The 20,000-nt window shown below is 34.7% G+C and overlaps 1 protein-coding gene across 28 annotated transcripts in view; it reads left to right on the plus strand.

Annotated features, from left to right (window-relative positions):
- Window positions 1–20,000, plus strand: part of LOC136832154 (collagen alpha-1(IX) chain-like) — a 99,775-nt gene that overhangs the window by 67,857 nt on the left and 11,918 nt on the right. For 5 of the 28 annotated variants that reach the window (XR_010851098.1, XR_010851099.1, XM_067092863.1 and 2 more), the window contains exons 2-10: window positions 1,959–2,032; window positions 4,524–4,589; window positions 7,219–7,426; window positions 9,151–9,367; window positions 11,199–11,372; window positions 14,066–14,086; window positions 15,527–15,598; window positions 16,467–16,544; window positions 18,829–18,936. Coding sequence is in view for 24 of the 28 variants with exons in the window: in XM_067092853.1 (XP_066948954.1) it covers window positions 1,959–2,032; window positions 4,524–4,589; window positions 7,219–7,426; window positions 9,151–9,367; window positions 11,199–11,372; window positions 14,066–14,086; window positions 15,527–15,598; window positions 16,467–16,544; window positions 18,829–18,936 (1,018 nt within the window). In the remaining 4 variants the exon portion in view is untranslated. Of the gene's footprint in view, window positions 1–1,958; window positions 2,033–4,523; window positions 4,590–7,218; window positions 7,427–9,150; window positions 9,368–11,198; window positions 11,373–14,065; window positions 14,087–15,526; window positions 15,599–16,466; window positions 16,545–18,828; window positions 18,937–19,761; window positions 19,861–20,000 lie in introns of all 28 variants that reach the window. The other 23 variants (XM_067092864.1, XM_067092865.1, XM_067092860.1 and 20 more) reach the window with 9 other exon arrangements.

Here is a 20,000-nt window from a genome sequence, read left to right on the forward strand (position 1 = left end):
AAACATTTTACATATCCTGCCCATTTGCAACATGAACAGCATCGCTGTAATTTGACAGGCTAGTTTACAAGCTGATCGAAAAGCTGTACTATTCTCTAAATGACTTCAAAAGCCAGTAGAATTTACGTGAAATAAATAGATAACAAAAAAAAAAAACCAAGATAAAGTTACTGATTTTAAAACAGATAAAAATTTTCTTAAAGAAAATGTAAATCATCAGATCATACTGAAGATCCACACAGAGTCTGTGAAGAGACTAATATATATATATATATATATATATATATATATATATATATATATATATATATATATATATATATATATATATATATATATATAGAGAGAGAGATAGATAGTAGAGAGAGACAGAGACAGACAAACAGAGGGAGAGAGAAGTTAAAGGTATACAGTAACAATACATGAACTTCACCTTCATCTCAAACGTGGGTCAACGGAGAATTGCCGAAACTCATTAACGGATACGAACTTGAGATGCCGGAATCTTCTTTTCTTTGACAATAGTATAGCGTTAAAAAAAAAAAGGAAAAACAGAACCTGATGAACTCCCTAATAAAATCCATTACAAAAAAATCAGGGTAATTCCATACGGCTATTCTCATAGCGGCGCGTTCATCCGATAAGACATCGTAACGGGAACGTGATCTGTCCGGACTGGTGTAATGTTCCTTATCTGGGTCGTACATCTGGGCTCTCCGGCGCTGGGAGTTCGTGAGTGGGTGGCTTTGCTTGTCGGAGAGGCTCTTCGGGACGACAGGTGACTAAAAGACTAGAGACGCTTAAGTCCTGGCCTACTACTTGAACGATGCATGGATTTACAGACTCCTCTCTGTCTCTTTAGTGTTGCAAAATTTGATGGGTATCAATGTTTTGATTTTTTGTGTGGCAGTCTGTGGAGAGATGTCACCAATCCCTCAGGGGTTTGCTAAAATCAAGCATGAGCAATTAAGTAGAAGTAATTTTCCTTATGAAAGATCATGTAAACTTACCGACAGTTGTCGCGATTTCTGCTAGTTTTTATGGTGAAGCGACCGAACTAGGGACGAATGGCTAAACTCCAGGATTCTTCTTTGATAACTGACATGTTCGATATTTTTTTTTTTAGAATTTTGCTTGTGTAAATAAATATCCCCTGTTGACAAGATTTTTCCTCTTTCGTTGGTTCCTGGTTGCTTTTAATTTTTCTCAAAATTTTGCCAATGGAAATGTCACGAATAATATTGCAACTTGGAAATTACCTCTTTGATAACCGACTTCCCTCAAATGATTTGCTAAAGGAAACACACTTTGTTACAAATATTAACTTTCTTTGATTACGAACCTTTTTCCTTTATATTTTCCAAACACCATACATTTGAGATTTTTCTTCATTATGAGAACGGAACAATTGTAGGCGAATACCTACGAATAAAAAAAATCAAGATAGAAATGCACAAAATGGTCTTGAGTCTGTGGATTTACTTGAACTTCAAACTATATTTCAAAGAATCTATAATAATAAAATCCGAGAGGATCTGATCTTGTTTGTGACAGTAAGGGAGGCATGACACAGACACCCAACCTCTGCAAACCGGTTTGTCCGCCCCGGGTGGGGGTTGGGAAGGTAGGGGAAGGGGAGACATCCACCCTCCTCCTGCAAACCTGTTTATCCTCCCTGGATGGGGCGGGGTAGGTAGGGGATTGGGAGGGTTGGAGAGACAGCAGCCCCGGGTATTACGCGCTTGCCAACAAGCTCGTTGTAGTTATAATTGACCTCGGTAACATCAACGAGATGAAAGTCAAGGTATGATTCCCGTAGAGTTTTGCGATTCTGTTACCTGTTCCTTAGTTCAAGAATAGTGTGCAGGAAAGAATAATTACCACAGAAACGTCTCGAGAACCTCACTGGTTTAATCGATCATTCATTTATTAATAAAAGCGCTCTTCATCTCTTTCAGAATTGGCGGAATGGCTAGGATAGCAGGGGCGCTGGCACTGGCCATTACTCTTCAAGCCCATTTGGTTATTGCACGTAAGTTGAATTGTACTTCGAGTTCATTTATATAAATATAACACCTCGAAATTCATTCCTTAAATCCCTCTGTCATAAATACTCATTAAAATCGTCCTGATTAAGTTTTTATGTATTCTGCTTGGTGTGTTATAATAAGGTAATGAGCAAAAGATAATTTGTTCTTATTTAATCAGAATCTCATGGTACTTATACTGCTGAAGATATCAATGAAAGTCACTGTTCACGTTAGAATATATTAATTTTTCTTACGCCTTTCAACTAACATTTGTTCGAGTTATATTTTGTATACAAATTTATGTGTTTTGTAATTTTTCCTAAGTAGCTTTATACAAATTATTATTTAACTCTTTGTGGCTTTTCCTCGAGGGACCATTGATACATTATAATTCTTGTTGTTTTTTCATTTGTCCTTGAGTGAATCTTTGTAAAATTCACTTTTTAAAATATCCTTGAGTAATCTTTTGTTAATGGTAATTAGTTTCTATAAAATATCCTCGAGTAATCTTTTATATATTGTCATTCAGTTCTTCAATATTCATTCGACATATTTCATGAATTAAAATTCATTAATATATCTTCGATTAATCTTTTCTAAATAAAAATTACAAATTTTTATAATGTTCCTTCGAGGAATTTTTTATGATTTATAATCCATAATCATTAAATTTTTTGTTTTATTTCTTCGTGTGATCTATAAACATTAGCATTTCCAGTTTTGTTTGATGTTTCTTCGAAGAATCTGTTATATATTTGAATATATTTTCATTCCACTTTTGCGACTGTGGTAATTCTCTTTACACTTGTTTATTTTCTAATGGCATTCATTAAAGATTTTATTTCTTAGTATATTTGGTTAACTTTCATCCTCAAATACTTTCCCTAATGTGGAGTAACCACAGTGACTGACTTTATATCGTCATTTCTTTTATCTTTATTAAACAGTTTTAAGGTGATGGCTTTTTATCCTTAAAACTGTACCTGAAAAATTTCCAGATCGATCACTTTTACTGTCAAATTTGTGATTAAAAATTACCATTCTTCTCATATATATCGTCAAATCAGTGTTTCAAAACTTATAGGTCGACGATATTTACCTTTAAATTCACAATATAAAATCCCGATCGATGATTTTGTCGTCAAATTTTTAATTGATCAGGCCGATCATTTTTATTATCAGATTTTTAAAATTTTATTGTTCTATTTACATGGAAAACCAGGAGATTTCTATCGTCAAACTGTTAATTAGGAACCTCTCCGATCAACTATTTTGATCAACAAATGTTTTTCATGAGTTTTTTTTAAGTTCTGACTTTTCATATCGTTTTTTTTTAGCTCTAGAGATTTCCTATGTGTAGCTTTACTTAGTTCTATTTCCAAATGGATAAGATCGGAACTACGTCTAAATTAAAAAGAAAAAGCAGTTTTCACAAACTACTATGTACAAAAGATGTTCAAGTTTTGGCATCACTGGGCCTTAATATAGATAAAATAAAGACTACATTTTAACCATTCTGACAATTTATTGAAAAATGGTAAAAACCGTCCCCTGTACTGATATCTACCTCAAAACCTAATGATCTTTGGCAAACGATATTGTTTTAAAGACAGTAATTTATTGGATATGATTATATTTCCTACTGTTACTTAAAGAAATATTCATAAACACTGTATTACAACTCTAAAACTGTATTAATAATGTTTAGCAAATTACAAATTTAAAAATAGCCCCAGAACTCGAAAGTAGCACTGCATATATTTCAGAAAGAAATGCTGCATGTTTTACTTGACGAGTTTCGGATGTTCTAAACAAATGAAGTTTACATTTATCGATACAAAGTTACATTTTTCGTGTTTTAAATCATAAGCCTTTAATGCAATCAAGTTCTTCACCGGAAATTGTGTCATACATCATGATACTGCATTACAAAAAATGGCCGCAATTGGCTTGTGCCTATTGATATACAAAAAGGTAATTAGTGCTCCTATTTCCAAAGAATAGATAATTGAAATACTATCAGAAAGGACAACTAGTTTTTGAAAAATGCAGTCACTGGGTAATACAGTGTTAATCTCGATACAGAATTTTTTTAATAGAATAATTTTTGTAATTCACGTCTTTCTAAGCTTATAAGTGCAGCAATAGTAATAATGACGAGAATTATGATAATAATAATGATGTTTACGATAGGGGGAAAAATTGGAAAGGAAGTCAGTTGAAAAGGTTACAGAGAAATTAGCTTCTGAGACTGAACTCGTGTGAAGTAACTCGAATAACAGACTACATCACGTGACAAGACAAAATCTACAAGGACTCAGGAGCGGAAACTATTTGAGGATGTGTTTGAATTCAGATTCCTACCTAGTCGATTTAAGAGTGTCTTTGTAAATGTCATTAATGAAATCACATCGAATTATGTTCAGCATAAATGTTATATTTCCTTGCTGAATTTATCACTCCATTGCTGGAAGTCCGTGCGTGCCTTTTCAGAGTTCGACCTGCCCAGGAGGGGAGACATGGATCCCTCTCTTTTCGACACCTCTTGGACGAGCCCTGGTATTATCTCTTATGGAACTCTATATATATATATACATCTGCTTCAATAAATAATTGATCTCTCCAGATTAATTCTAATCTCTGAGGGTTTCTGGTTCCCTAAACTTGATTTACTGACATTTTGTGTTATTATTTTTTTACTTTGCAAGACGATGTAAGCGGTTACGGTATTAACTTGTAGTCATCAGATTTACAGGTTGGAGACTGAACTTACTTTTCACTGGATGCTGAGAATGTCTGGTGGCTGGGACTCTCGGTTATTATCACACAGTCATTTAGAAGAGACGGATTTCATATGTTAAATTTCACTTCTACCTAACAATAGAGAATTCTTTAGAGTAATGTGTGGCTAAACGATCTTGTGTAGACACTGCAAGTTACATTTGGTGTGTTTAAAATGATTAATTGTTGACATTCCTACTAATCATTCTTATGTCGACATTTACTTTGCTCACAGAGGAAAAACTTTTCATTTATCCACGTTAAAAATTAGGTAATTCCGTTAAAAAAAATACAAAAGCTATAGGTAAGGGTAGCGAAATTCTTTATAATCATCCACTATGACTGGTAATTTGAACGCAGCAATAATTTTATTTCTGGTTCCAAGATAAATATCATATGTGAGAGCAATATTTTTAAATACCATAGCTATTTATTTGAAAGTAATAATCAATTCCCATTATACTTAGCGAACTTATAAGAATGTATACTTTTATGTCACACATGTGCATACCAGGTACTGCACTGATCTTATGGTTTAGGTATTTCACCGGGCTTATACTCAACTGCTATATGAGCAGAAGTACTCGTTATGTTATATGTACTCGGCGACTCGGAGGTCTACGAACTTCACTGAGTATACACTGAAATTGACCCAATGTCACTGACATGCATAACAAAGGCTCTTTCCTCGGTAATTCTAAGTAAAACCTACATTCATGGAAATAACAGTTAAAATAGAATTCAAATCAAATGTTTATCCGAATGCTAGAAACAACTGTACAATATTCGAGTTGCCTTTATTAGGTAAAAGCTTGGAAATCATTGTCCTTTATTATTTTGGAAGCAACCGTCTGTCTTTTAATGTATACTAGGGTCTTCCACGATTTTTGCAAGAGCGTGGTTTATATATATATATATATATATATATATATATATATATATATATATATATATATATATATATATATATATATATATATATGTGTGTGTGTGTGTGTGTGTGTGTGTGTGTGTGTGTGTGTGTGTATTGTAACAGCCTCACTGCCCGCTTAACTTTTCGAAATCTTCACACTTTATGTTAACGCTTGTCACTGCAAAGCCTTAGATCCAATTCTGGTGTCCGGTAGCAGGATTCGAGCCCCCATCCAGAGTATGAGAACGAGGTCACATTGCCAAAGAATTCGGGAAGTTAAGAGGGTATTATGGCTATTACAATTACAGTAGAATATATATATATATATATATATATATATATATATATATATATATATATATATATATATATATGTATATATATATATATATATATATATATATATATATATATATATATATATATATATATATATATATATATATATATATATATATATATATATAATGTATATGCATATATATGTGTGTTTGTGTGTGTGTGCTTGCGTTTGCTGAAAGAAATGATGATATCCGTGCGGTGGATATCACATTTGTCCTCTTCAGACAAGTTTTTAGGACTAGAACGTTCATTTCCAATACGCGGCTATCTTACGCTGCCCTAGTCTGCTTCTAGAACGCATCTCTTTTGACTTCCGGCAGCTCACGTGAAATGCTCGACGGACCAGTATGGAAACTATGATGGACTTACGATTATCTACGAACTGGAAAGCGTTCATTGTTGATGTCCGATGACGGTGTATTTGACTCAGTACTGACGTTATTTTATACAGAACTCCAGAGATTAGCCGAAGTTGATAACAATGGAATTAATGATAAATAAATAATACTTGTATTATTAATAATAGTAGTTATAACAATGTCGCTATTAATAATAACGTAATAATCATAATAAAATCAATAACAAGAATAATCACAATAATAGATAACGCTATGGTAGAGTTATTCATGGTAATCACTGATAGGCTTCATAAAAATCACAATCTTCTTTAGACAGAGGAAAATGGTTGAAAAAATAAAGCTTAATTTCACTAATGTGTGTCAGTTCGTATTCTGCGAATACTAATGTGATTAAATTTATTAAACTATTTCTTTTTTATTTCACTTTTAAGAGGAATCGTAATTTTCAGCTTCATATCTTGATAGTACATATATTGTTAGTACAGCGTTAGATATTTCTATATTAGTTATAATGGTAATCACGTGTCCAATATAAATGATTTTCATAGCTGATACTTTTGTGAGGTTACAGAGTACTTTCACCATCTATTGTGTTATTATACCTTAAAAAGGTCACCTTATCATTATCATCCCATGTTAACAAGCAGCCTCATCGCTTTCATTTTATATATATATTTACTTCTAACCAAATTCGTTCTGAAGTTCCTAGTGCAAAGATCCTCCTCCCATTTTCACATGAGCCCTCGAGAGGACGTAGTAAAAACACCTGTTCACGACGGGTCTCATCTTCCAGAATTCGAACAACCTTTCAACGAGCTCAATGGACCTTGTGCTGACTACCAGCCCGGCGAGGACGATCTCCAGGCCTTCGATTTCATCCGGAAGTTCAGACTTGATGTTCTCGAGCAGGACTACCCTGGAGTGACTCGAGTTCGGGGCTCCAACGACATGCAGACAGCCTACAGGCTGAAGTCTGATGCCAATCTCCAAATCGCCACTAGGTTAGGTTTCAGGAGTATGGATGCAGAAGTCGCCACAATTCTGTTTCACTGATGAGCGCTTGGTTTGAATTGTTGTGTTCTGAGCAGAAAATATTCTGCAACATATTCATTTTAAGGCTTCGTTTGTCGGTGAGGGGAATTTCTAAAATACTGCTCACAGACAAGTAAGGTGGGGTGAGGGATGTCGGAGTAGTCTTAGATGTGGGGGAGGGGGGGCGGTGATGGAGCGAGGCCACTATAGCAATCAGGTGATCAGCTACTCACTTGTCTTTCAACATTCTCGCTTTTCCAAAGGCCAAGATAAGTTGCCGTGTCTGTCAGTTTACGAATGTAACATTTTTCATTTTGAGAGCTAGAAACTGGAGACAATGCCTTACCATTTCAGTAATATGGAATATGCGGAGATGATGTAAGGAGGAGCACACGATTAGTCCACAAGATCCCTAGACTTGACAGCGTTGGATTATTAGCTCTGGGGATACAAGAAATCGCTAGTGTGCTGTACAGGAAGAAAATTAATAGCAATCAGGAATTTCTGTAGAGAATAAAGGAATCTTCACAGCACATCCAAAACAAGCCACATTGAAAATTTAATGTCATAAGCATAATATATGTTCCAAACTTCAGCAATAGGTCAATTAATAAATTTTTAGATTACACAGCTGTGAAATCCAAGAAAAGCAAGCCCCAAAAAATCTCCCCTTCATCAAAGCTAGACATCGATGAAAGATTTAAAATGTATTATTAAAAATCTCCCCCTTTCCATCAACAGTATTCATCAGAAACGCGTAAATGAAAACGTTTTTATCTCCATCAAATAAAAAAAAAAAGGAACCTACTGAAAAGTCCCTTCCCTCCTTCCTGTCAAAGATAGCCTGTTCACACAGTAATCGAAAGACGCAGAAAAGTTGAAATTATTTCCAGTAGAGTATCCTGCCAGCCTGCTTTCCCTCGTCGTTATGACTACTGTCATAATTATTAATTTAGCATAGGCATCATAGTACTAGTCCTGACTCCTGATTCAACAATTCTGTGATAACAAGGCGGCAGGACAGAGCGTGCTAGAATTCAACGATCACCAATAAACGTTGCAAAGCAATATTTACAATACTTTCTTGATACGAAAGCCATACAATACCATTGTTAGCTAATCATTAACATTAGACTACATGAAGTCTGTCCACAGGTGATTTACTAGTTCAGGAATTAAATGTTGCATTGTTCAGTAGTTTGCAAAAAAAAAAAAAAAAAAAAACTTACTTAAAAGACTGGCAATCCACTTGCCTCATTCGCTTCCCCACATCCCAGGAAAACTCCAACCGCCTGTAAACAACCTCGTTCACCTGAGCGCAGAGTAATGATGGACTGTTATTTAAAAAAAATTCACCTCACCGACAAACGAAGCCTTAAAACGCATATCTTTATATAATATTTTCTGCTCAGAAATATATTTCCTTTCATTTCCCGAAGTATTGCGTAAACTCGTGTTACACCCTGTATAAACATACACACACACATATACGAGTATATATATAAATATATTTAATTTCATAACACTTCGAAATCATGCATTTGAATTTCTAGTTTGAGCAACCACAAATGCCTCCTGTGTGTCCCGCTGGATATATATCATAAATTACAATTGACACTCGAAATGATAAGCTTTAAGTAATAAATCTCATGTGGCAACTGACTGAAGTCTTTCTCTTTTTAAATCTTTGCAGGGAAATCTTTCCACTGGGCCTTCCGCAGGAGTTCTCGCTCATCTGCACCTACAGAGCACGGCGTCCTCCTAAGGGTCCATGGGATATCATCCGTATCAGCGACTTGCAGGACAGACCTCAGTTCGCTGTCACCCTCAATCCTCGAACTCAGAACGTCGAGTTCTCCATCCTCTCTTACGACGGATCTTTGCAAACTCTCATTTTTGATAATGCTCAGGTATTTTATTTTACCTATGTATACACACATACACACACATATATATATATATATATATATATATATATATATATATATATATATATATATATATATATATATATATATATATATATATATATATATATATATATATATATATATATATATATATATATATAAATCAACCTAATGTTCGAAATTCGTTATTGTTAACATTAATTAGGATTCGTTAACGTTAAGCAAATAACGTCGTTAAAGTAGAAAAAAAATTTCCCTCTTAAACTAGTTAGCAATAAGAATAACGGGGAAAGCATAGCTGATGTCTGAAGACCAACATAACAGTTTTTAACAAGCAGAGTTAACGAGCACACGTGACATAGTTTATCTTTATAGATATGTAAGTGATGAATTCAGAACAGAGAGCTTTAAAAGAAAAGTTTCATGAAGTACTGTCAAAGAAAGACCTTGAATTGTATTAATTAATACACATTGTATGTTTACAAATACTGGTGCTCACATCTGCTCAACTTGTAACATGAATGTTCACACAATTTAAGTACATCGCCAAAAATACTGTGTAGAAATAGTAATACCAAGCACATTAAGAAAAATAAGAGCTCATTCGTAGGCACGGGCTAAAAAATTGGTATATTTGTCTGATTTCGAGCATCCAAAGGCAGAAGAAAGATGAATAGTGATCATAAACGGTTATGGATGTAGACAGTGCAAAGACAGCCGTTGAGTTTCATGATTCTGCCGACGTATTTTACAAATTAGGAAACCCCCCTCCCCCCCAAATAATACTAATTATATAGCCGATCATAATTCAGTACATGTAGTGAAAAATGTATTGACAAGGCTGCAATTCCTCGGGATGAAGTACCTTGATGAGAAGTTGCCACATCTCAGTCTCTTAGCACCGGACAAGGATATCAAAAGTGTAAATGCACAACTCAGCGCTTGACAACAATATGTTCTTATCATAAAACTAATTGAATATGCAATTCGAATGCCACCAACTGCTAACCAGTAGTTTTAAATTAGAAATTGATATTGTTGGAAGAAAGCCTCAAATTATCATTACAATAATGTTAATTTGGTATTAGATTTCGTTTCAAATGTTTGTCTTATGGTTAGAAATTTGATTGATGTCTGAATTGATTGATTTATCCTTTGACAGAAAATTTGTCAAATTTCTTTTTACCTTATGTGATTTAAAATCTTACTAATGAAAGTTAAGAATATTGAATTTTTTTACAGATCATGATAATTCTTGAAGAAAATACAAATAATTATCCAGTTGTATGGAATAGCTGTTAGAGTCTACACTGACAATTTTTAAATGGAAAATTAAATAAAGCAATAATGATAAAATTAGTTAACAAAAATTAATTACGAAAGGGGCTAAAAAGGTTATTGGAATATGAGATTTATTTTTACACAGAAATAGTAGTGATACTAGTTGTAGTATCATGAGCGATTAAATGAAAAATTGAATCTACAAACAATAATTTTATTGTTTAGTTATATTCAAATCTTACTCAATTTTAATACACCTACAGAAAAAGAAATCGAGGTATATTCCATTAATAACGATAATACAGACGATCTCGAAGAGCAACATTCCACATCCAGTTAGAGGAGCAGCTGTATTTCGCAGGGCAGCAATGAAAATGGTTGATGTTACCTATAAAACTTATGATAACTTAAAATAACCAAAGCACCCTGACCTATTGGGGAGGTAACGATCTAAACTCCCTATTATTTTCCCCGATTATTGTACCACTTTATCCCCGCAAAGGGCGCTCTAACTCGAACTAAAAATCAAAATCCCTCTCCGTTCCTTCAGGAGGCCTTCGACAAAAAATGGCACAAACTCCACTTTGGCGTCTTCCGAGATCGAGTGACCCTCTACCTCGACTGCCAGAGGACCACAGAGGTGCCCCTGGACCCATTCGGTCCCATCGACATCAACGGAAACATCTACATCGGGAAACAACAGGAGTCCTTCAGAACCGTCCCAGTAAGTCATTGGATGCTTGGGTGGGTATCAGTAAGTACTTGGAGTCGTGGGTTGGTACCTGGAGGTCCTTTTAGTCTAGGGTGGGCATCAGAAAACGAGTATAGTCCCAGTATTTTGGGGAGGTCTCCTCAAGTCCTAGTTGCCGTGGGTTGGTACTAGTAAACCTTAGCCGTGGATAGGCACCGGGGAATTCTAGTAGCAGTGGGTGGGAGCCTAGAGGGAAGGCGAGATAGGAACGGGCGAGGATTTTACATTCAAGGGCAAAAAAGAGATGGTGAATTTCAGTGGACTAATTGGACATAAATGTTTTTAACTTTAGGCTATACTCTAGAAACTGACAAATATAAATACAGTGATGAATGATTTCTCAAAGTAATTTCACTCCACCAACCAAAGTATGATATAATATTGATTTCAATCCTATTACTGGGTCATATCTTTAATAATCCTGTTTAATAGTATTGTTTTCGTGCTATTAATCAACGCAGAATATTTAATAGGAACTCAGTAATAAGTAACCATAATATTTTGCATGCAAGAAGCATTAGAGAGAAACATCACCTAATGTGAATGTGTGAAACCCAGAAATTAATCAACTACACTTTTAGTATACATATATAGAGCTCTTCATTAACAACTTGAGGAATTTCTTGAATGTAAATAATCACTGTTTACCGGTAGATCTAAGTGAACATTTACAATATTAATGGAGTCATTTGTTCTTTACAGTCAGCACATACATAAAGGTAAATACTTTGTTGCTAAGTCATTTTATTCAAGAATAAGTAAATTCATTTTTTATTTCAAAAATACATGTAATGTTGCTTGAGACTCATTAAACTGTTTTTACAAATTTCTTGTCCCCAAACCAATTTTCTGAAAAGCAACACCTGTTTACCCTCAAACTAAATTGCTGATCTAATGATATTTTCATCCCAAAGATCATTCTGTTGTCATCAAATCCTCATCCAAAAGAACTAAGAGAGGACACTCACTGGTTTATGACTGGCTAATGAGAGCCTTATCGGGGTTGCATTTACTCAAACCAAACTTTTTCAGGTGTCATATCTTTCCCAGCTGTCAGTCCAAAGACCTGAATAGACACAAGCCCGTGTAATGGATGCAGCAGGGCTTAACATGGAAACACAGGAATGAAAAAAAATACAAAGCAGTTTTTGATATCTAATACCAATTAATTGGTTTGAAAATTACAAGACATCTATTTGGAGATATCTAGATCATAGTGGTTCACACAGGTGTCACAATTTTGACCCAATCTGCTCAGTTATAATTCGTCCGTTATTGTGTCTGTCAAGTTCTGATAATTTTACATTTTTACATGGAATGTGGGACTTTTTTCTAAATATGTATTTCAGAGAATTCGCTGATAAATTTGCCTATTTTATATTTATCTTATTCCATTGTTTTACAAAATTCTCAATCAAAATACGGTTTTAATAATACTCGAAATAAATTCATCTTGCAGGACAGCCAAGCGAGTTTTGATCATTCCTCTAACTGAAATTAAAATCACAATACTTTCTGTTATGCATTGTCTATTGGTATTCGGGAATGTCTAAAATATTCAGCCCTTCCTGTTAATAAAAGGAAGTTGTTTTGCAGCCATTATGATCTACTTATCAATTTTATGCTTCGTACTTTTCGACCCAATGAAGCTTGATGTATAAATTTGAGTATGTGATTCTTGCGTGTGTGTATATTTCTACAATTTTAGAATTTAACCATCCCTTAATAATTGTGTGTCTTTGTTTGCAATTAATCAAAGTCTTTGTGTTGATTTATTCATTCATATATTCACGTCTGTGGTATTTTCAATAATATTGATTTCACGATGGGCTTTCGATGCTCTCTGGTTGCATAGCATAGGTGGATGAAGACTGAGATGTAAATAGGAAATCAAAGTCTGGGGCCTTTCAGAGCTTTGTCTGTTCATGAAGCTTTAGTTTGCTGATCCCGTCCCGATAAAATGTGACTTGTTCCCCTCCCGATAAAACGTGACTGCCTAGTTTTCTTTGCACTGTAGAGTAGAAACAAGTCTTCCCAAGTATTCTCTAACCAGATTCAGTTAAACTACTCCAACATGCCGTGCAAACCAGATGTATTAAAATCCATCGTCTCATCATAAAGAGCATCTTTGATATACTTTTGTTACTGAGTCATTAATTCAGACAAGGAATTAATTACAAAATTACAATTAATTATGATGGTGCATCTGAGGACAGAATAATGGAGCTAAGGCTCTCAAAAAACTCCAAACATGTATTGATTCGTTTACTCCTCCAGAAACCCTGTAAGTAGGTAACACTGACAGGACTGAAATTTCTATTCGATATTAAGATGTTAATGGCTCCTCAAATGCCCCATTGTTAAAACCAGCATTTAATGGTGAAAGTAACCCTTAAGTATTATATTGATCTAATAACTATTCTAACCAATATGGTGATTCTAATAACATCAATGAAAGCAACATCAACAACAACTACAACAGAAACATCAACAACATCAACACTGTATCCAATTGTGGCCAGAACTACTCATCGCCTGTTTTGTGTGACAGAGTTGCCAACAGTTATTTAATGCTGTTGTTTATCTTTGCAAGTCCATTCTTCTTCTATCACTGCATGGACGAAGTAGTCAATCACTAACTGGAATTTTTCTTCTTTGTCCCCAAGAAGAAACCCAGGGGGTTCAGTGTAAGTAATCTTTAGAGAAAACTAGTAATCTTAAGATGAAATTGACCAAATGGTTTTACGTTCAAGTTCTGTTACGACAATACCAAGTTATAGATACAGATATAGATTTAGAGATTCAAAGAAACTTAAAGAGTGGGTGTAAGCAAGGGAGTTAATTCTAAGTGAATGCTTTTAGTAATGACTTAAAATGAAACTTTCAGTAAATGATACCTTTCAACACCTGTCATTTTTTTCTCAATTTGCAGAATGGCATCCTTCTAGGTGAAGTTTTATAATCATTATGTTTTTATTTACTGATTCTTGTGGTGTTCGCTTCTAACCATATTCCCTGTGAAGAGTAAATGGAGTAACAATTTTCCTTTCCTATCCCATTTGTAATTCCTTTATAAAGGAATTGCAGTAGATTTAATTAAGACTTTCTTATGTATCATTGTGATATACCCTTTTGAGTTTAATGACACGACAAGCCACAAAAATGTTCTTTATAATATATTTATTTATTTAGTAAATCATTCATTTCCCTATCGGGTTTTTTATATAAAGTTATTTTCTGAATGAAATTTACAATCTGCATGGAAAATGACACCTCATATTTCATAATGAGATGATTGCATTATATATTTGACCAAAGTCTACATTATCTTTGCATATTTTGTAAATAATTTAATAATCAACGATTAATATCCAGTAAGAATGGCTTTGTCTTAGCATAAATTGACTGGTTATTTTAAGAAAATATAGGTGATATATGTAATGAGTAGCATTCGTCTTTCACGACTATTGTTGGCATTATTTAGCGGTGATCAGAATGCGAATGACATAATCTAATTGAATAAGTAGCATTTAAGAAAAGAACGATTAATAATCTTCAATTACTCTGAAAAATGGTTGGTGATTCTATTTCCTGAATACTAAAAGCCACAATTTACAGAACAGTGTAGTATAAGGTTTAAAAAGTTACTAGTTTTAGACGACATGAAAACAGACAGGGGTCGTTGATTTACCCTTCTTTTCATTTCTTACCAAAGTCCGATCCTGTATGAGAAAACAGACAGTAATAACCTATTTACGCATTTTGCATCCCTACTTTCAGCGATCGGTTATTGATAAATGATCTAATAAGAATCATCTTATCTTGTTTTTATGAGAAGAAAAGGCGATTCCTTTCGACCTCAAGTGACCTTGCTTGAAATTTATATTTTTACTTGTTTTTATGTAACTGAATAGTTCCCTTTTGCCATAGTTTGATCCTCATTAACTATTATTTGTTTAAATGGACTATAGTTTCATTAACCAGTAATAATGACCTTGTATGACTCCTTTCTCTGATACTTTTTTGTGCAGGGGATAATTACTCCATTTGATCTAACGCTACGTTGCACGAAATTCTGTTTCTTCTTGTCATGACCTGAATTTGACCTTATCCTCTGATAATTACAGATAGAATTACAGTGGATGGTTATGAGCTGCGATCCGTCACGACCTGAGAGGGAAACCTGCGAAGAACTGCCGGTGAGTAATGTTTTGAAATGAGTGATTCGTGTTAATTAGTTTCAGGTCCCTTTTGTTCCAAATTAAAGACTTCGATTTTATTTTTTTATCTTTTCTTTAGTACTGGTCCGAGAAGAGTAGTTTTTATTTCCTTCTGATGTTTCATTTTTGGTTCCAAATAAGGATTCATTTATTTTTAAAATCTTTAAAGTAAAGACTCCAAGTAAGTAATTCTTGTCAATTTTAATTCATCTTTTCTTTAGCATTCTTTTCATTTTGGTTACATGAAAATTAAAATCCTTTATAAAGACTGAAATTTAACTATAGATTTATTTACATTAAAGGTGTGAACTATTGATAAGAAACTTCAAATTTTAGCAATGCTGTTTTTGTTAAACCCTACAACTTTCCTCCATGGCCCAGTCCCACCATTCTTCTTTTCTTTTCCTCTTTCTTGTTTCCTTTCGGCCTGAGCTAGAAAGGGACAATGGGTTACCTGGCCCGTTGGTCTCTGGTCTTGAAGTAAACGGAAAAGCACTTTCCCATTTGAGGGAACTTACAATGAAAATATGGTATAAAAACTAAAAGCTACATGAGATACATCTTAATTGGTGCTTTGTGTCCTGAATATGAGACAAACGAGTGTGAAGGCCACCCGGAGAGTTACTCCTAATTCCAGATCACAGATAAACAGAGATCTAACACAGGAGAAATATAGATGATCGCTGTTGCTAATCTTTTAGAATCACCGCAGGATTACATGATTTTCTTAGGTATCTTTTGAGATCACTACAGGAGCGTTTTCAGCAGACTATTGCTATTATTTCTCTGGAGCTACTCTAGGAAATCTTTCAGACGATTTTGCTAATAATCTCTCGAATTATTGCAGGAAAAACTGCCTCAAGTTGGTCCAGATCAGTGCGAAATCGTTTGTCCAATGGGACCCCCAGGCTTCAACGGAACTGATGTAAGTTTAAGTATACGTATCCACAATTATGTATTCATTTTTATCCCTACAAGTTTCAGTGCAAATAAAAGTAGGAACTCAAGTCTATGAGAAAACTCTGAAATAGTGTTAAGGTAAGGTCTCATAAGGATCTAATGATTGTATGCTTATTCACATTTATAGCTTCATATATTGAAGTAAAAGTAAAAGTAGGCATTGATGTCAATAGGAAAACTGATATTTTTTTTAAGTTATATGAATTACATAAGCAATAAAAAAAGTAAAAGAAATTATTATATTTTGGTAATATACTAAAGTACACATACGTAAAGTAGGCACTAGTGTCTTTGAGAAAACTATAGAATTTCTTTTTAAAGGTCTAAGAGAAAACAGAAGCAATAAAGAGAAGAAATAAGCGAAGAAATAAAAGCCAGATTTTTGACATTGCTCTTCACTGATCTGCTATTCTGATTTATGGCCACTTTAAATCTTTCTTTGATTTTATTTGGTGTCAATTAGCCATTTCATACAGTTACGCAAAGAACTGCCGAACAAAAATACTTTGTTTTCTATTTTTTGCCTTCTGTTTTTTCTTGACCATTTCACTCAAATTTTTCCAGACGAGAACAATTAACGACGGCAGATCCGTGTATCAGATTTTCCCAAGCAGGGCTATTATTATTAAGAGCAAATCTTTTTAATAGAACTTTACAAAACCTTTATTAATAAAATAAGATACTTTTCTCATTGTTTGCAAACAAGGTGCAGCAATATAGTCAAATTCTTTTCCTACATATTTAAACCCAAGTCCAGTTATAAAGACAAACCTCCTAACATTTGTTTTTCTAAAAAGATCTGTAAGATAAAGTCCAAGACTCTTCCTAAATATCCAGAAGCCAGTCCAGTACAAAAAAATCAGTGCTTTTCCTACAATTCCTTCAACAGCTCGCAAGCCACTTTCTCCAAGCCTGGTTTATTTATAAAGTCAAATGCCTTCCCAACGTTTTATCTAGAAGGGGTGTAGAAATAATACCATAATCCTTTTACCAAAACCTTCCAAGATATGCCAAGTTATAAGTGAAAACCTTTTTCAAACTATTTGGTGTCTGCCTTTTCCGTAGAGAGAGAGAGAGAGAGAGAGAGAGAGAGAGAGAGAGAGAGAGAGAGAGAGAGAGAGAGAGAGAGAGATGTATATGAAATATGAAAAATTGGATTACGCTTCGTAGCATATTAATTGATTCACGCATTTTTATTATCGTGGGCAACGTGTTTTCAAGTGGTTCCCTATGTTCTATTTGTATTTCGTCCACCTAGATTATTTCATTCATTAAAATATCATATATGAATGGTTACTGCGCCATAAAAAATTCCACAACATTGATAAACGTTGTTCCAAGATTTGTGTTTGATTCCATTTAATATACATTTTCACTATTATTGATTCATTTCAAAAGAGAGGATTCATACATGACCGGTTAACGTTCTGGTAATTTTTTTTAAAGTAATACCTTTCAGCTTACTTGGGTGATCGAATGTGAATACGTATTCATTGTTGCTACATTAGATATTTAGAACTAGATACATTTATAGCAGGTGATTCCTTCCCTGTCCAACTCTTCGACAACAAACTCATTTTTGATTCAGTAGACTAAGTTGATTCAAACTCATTTTTGATTCAATAGACTAAGTTGATTCAAACTATAGTTTATGGTTAACTAACTAATTATCTTTTATTCATGTTAAACTAATTAATCGTCTGGATGCAAGAGCTTCAGCTAGTTAATTTTTTTGAAGGGGAGAATGATTAATTTTGAAATCGATATTTCATTTTACAGATCTGGCTTACCAACAAGTCTGTTATCCTGATTTCAGTTGATTTTTGTGAAACGTGGTTCTCACAATATTACCAGGAACGTTTATTGTAAATGTAAATTTTCTGTTTCAGTTACTCTTGAAATTGACAGAATTGTTCCTGGCGTATCGCAAACCTACTGGTTAAATTAATACCTACTGGTTAAATTAATAATCTGAAAATATACTGGACACTTGAGATCTAAGTGCAAATGCTACAAATATGCGTGCGTTGGTATGTGTATGTATGTTTACTACTATATACATGCATAGGTATATTATCATATTGGTCAAAAAACTAAAATACTAATGAAATCAGAAGCAAGCAAAATATCTTTTTTATTTTTTTTCCTTGACATCCTCTGACTTTATAATTTGAAAACAAACTGCCAGTCTGTCGTAATAATTGTTATCTTCCCGATAATTTCTGCCCCGGCACCCATGATGACCTTAGGGTGCAGACGGTGTCCCCGGCCGACGTGGACCTCCTGGACCTCCTGGAGCGTTAGGACCTATTGGTCCACCCGGGGAAAATGGAGAACCCGGTGGCCTAGGTTTCCCCGTATGTTGAATTCGTCAGAGAGCTGGTGCTAAAGCCAAACTGGCTGTCTAAAGCCACTCCTTTGCCGAAGGAAAGCTTACCTCTGCCTAAAATCATTGACGCTCCTCTTGGGTTCTAACTTGATTCCTACTTATTTCCGGAGTTCCTCACTGTTTTCTATTCTTTCTTCATCTCCACTCTTGTCTTTTATAAAGCGCAGATATCATGTAGATAATAAAAAAGAATGGCTTATTCACGAGGCGAACACCATCAAGCTTATCATGACGGTGGCTGATGGCTGTGAGTGCATTTGGTGAATGTTCAATTTGCCGGCCGCAACTACTTCAAAGGCAAGGCAATATTGACTTAGCTGAGGAAGACCGACCGCCTTTGACAGACGGAACTTCAGGTCTTGCTCATGGAAAATGTTCATCTATAGACATGATTTGGTACTGTGTGTACAGTATCCATCTTTTATCACCCCACCCCTTGAATAATTCTTAGAAAGCTAATTAAAACGGAGATTACCTTTGTTTTCGTGTACTCCTCATATGTTATGACTAATACTTGAACACGCAACTACGTTCCATAGTTACATTTCAATTATATACAAGAAATCTCTTCCTACACCACACAAAAAAGAACTGTAGGCTTGCAGACAAATGCTTATTGTACACACATTCCCAATACGTCTACTGGAGGCATGGACCTACAGAACTTACCCAGCCACTCGCTGGGCTCCTGTAAATTAACCCTCTTAGGTGCTTGAACACATTTGGTGCAGGTAAAATAACCTAAATTTAGCTAATGGAGAAGCATCATAAAAGAGCATTCAACATGTTGTAGGGTCGACGAGGCAGAAGAGGTGAACTGGGCCCCAAAGGAGAAATTGGTCTACCTGGCTTCCGAGGGCCTAAGGGTGAGCGTGGAGAGGATGGATTGCCAGTACGTGATGTCCCAGGGACTGTCATCATCAAAACCAACATCCTCATCAACAATCTTCCTGCAATTCACCACTGAGCACAGCCCCATAATCTTAATTAATTTTCATTCTGCTTGGCTGTCAACCGGCATGCTGTTTCATT

The sequence above is a fragment of the Macrobrachium rosenbergii genome, chromosome 49 (genome assembly GCF_040412425.1).
Source record: "Macrobrachium rosenbergii isolate ZJJX-2024 chromosome 49, ASM4041242v1, whole genome shotgun sequence".
NCBI lineage: Eukaryota > Metazoa > Arthropoda > Malacostraca > Decapoda > Palaemonidae > Macrobrachium > Macrobrachium rosenbergii.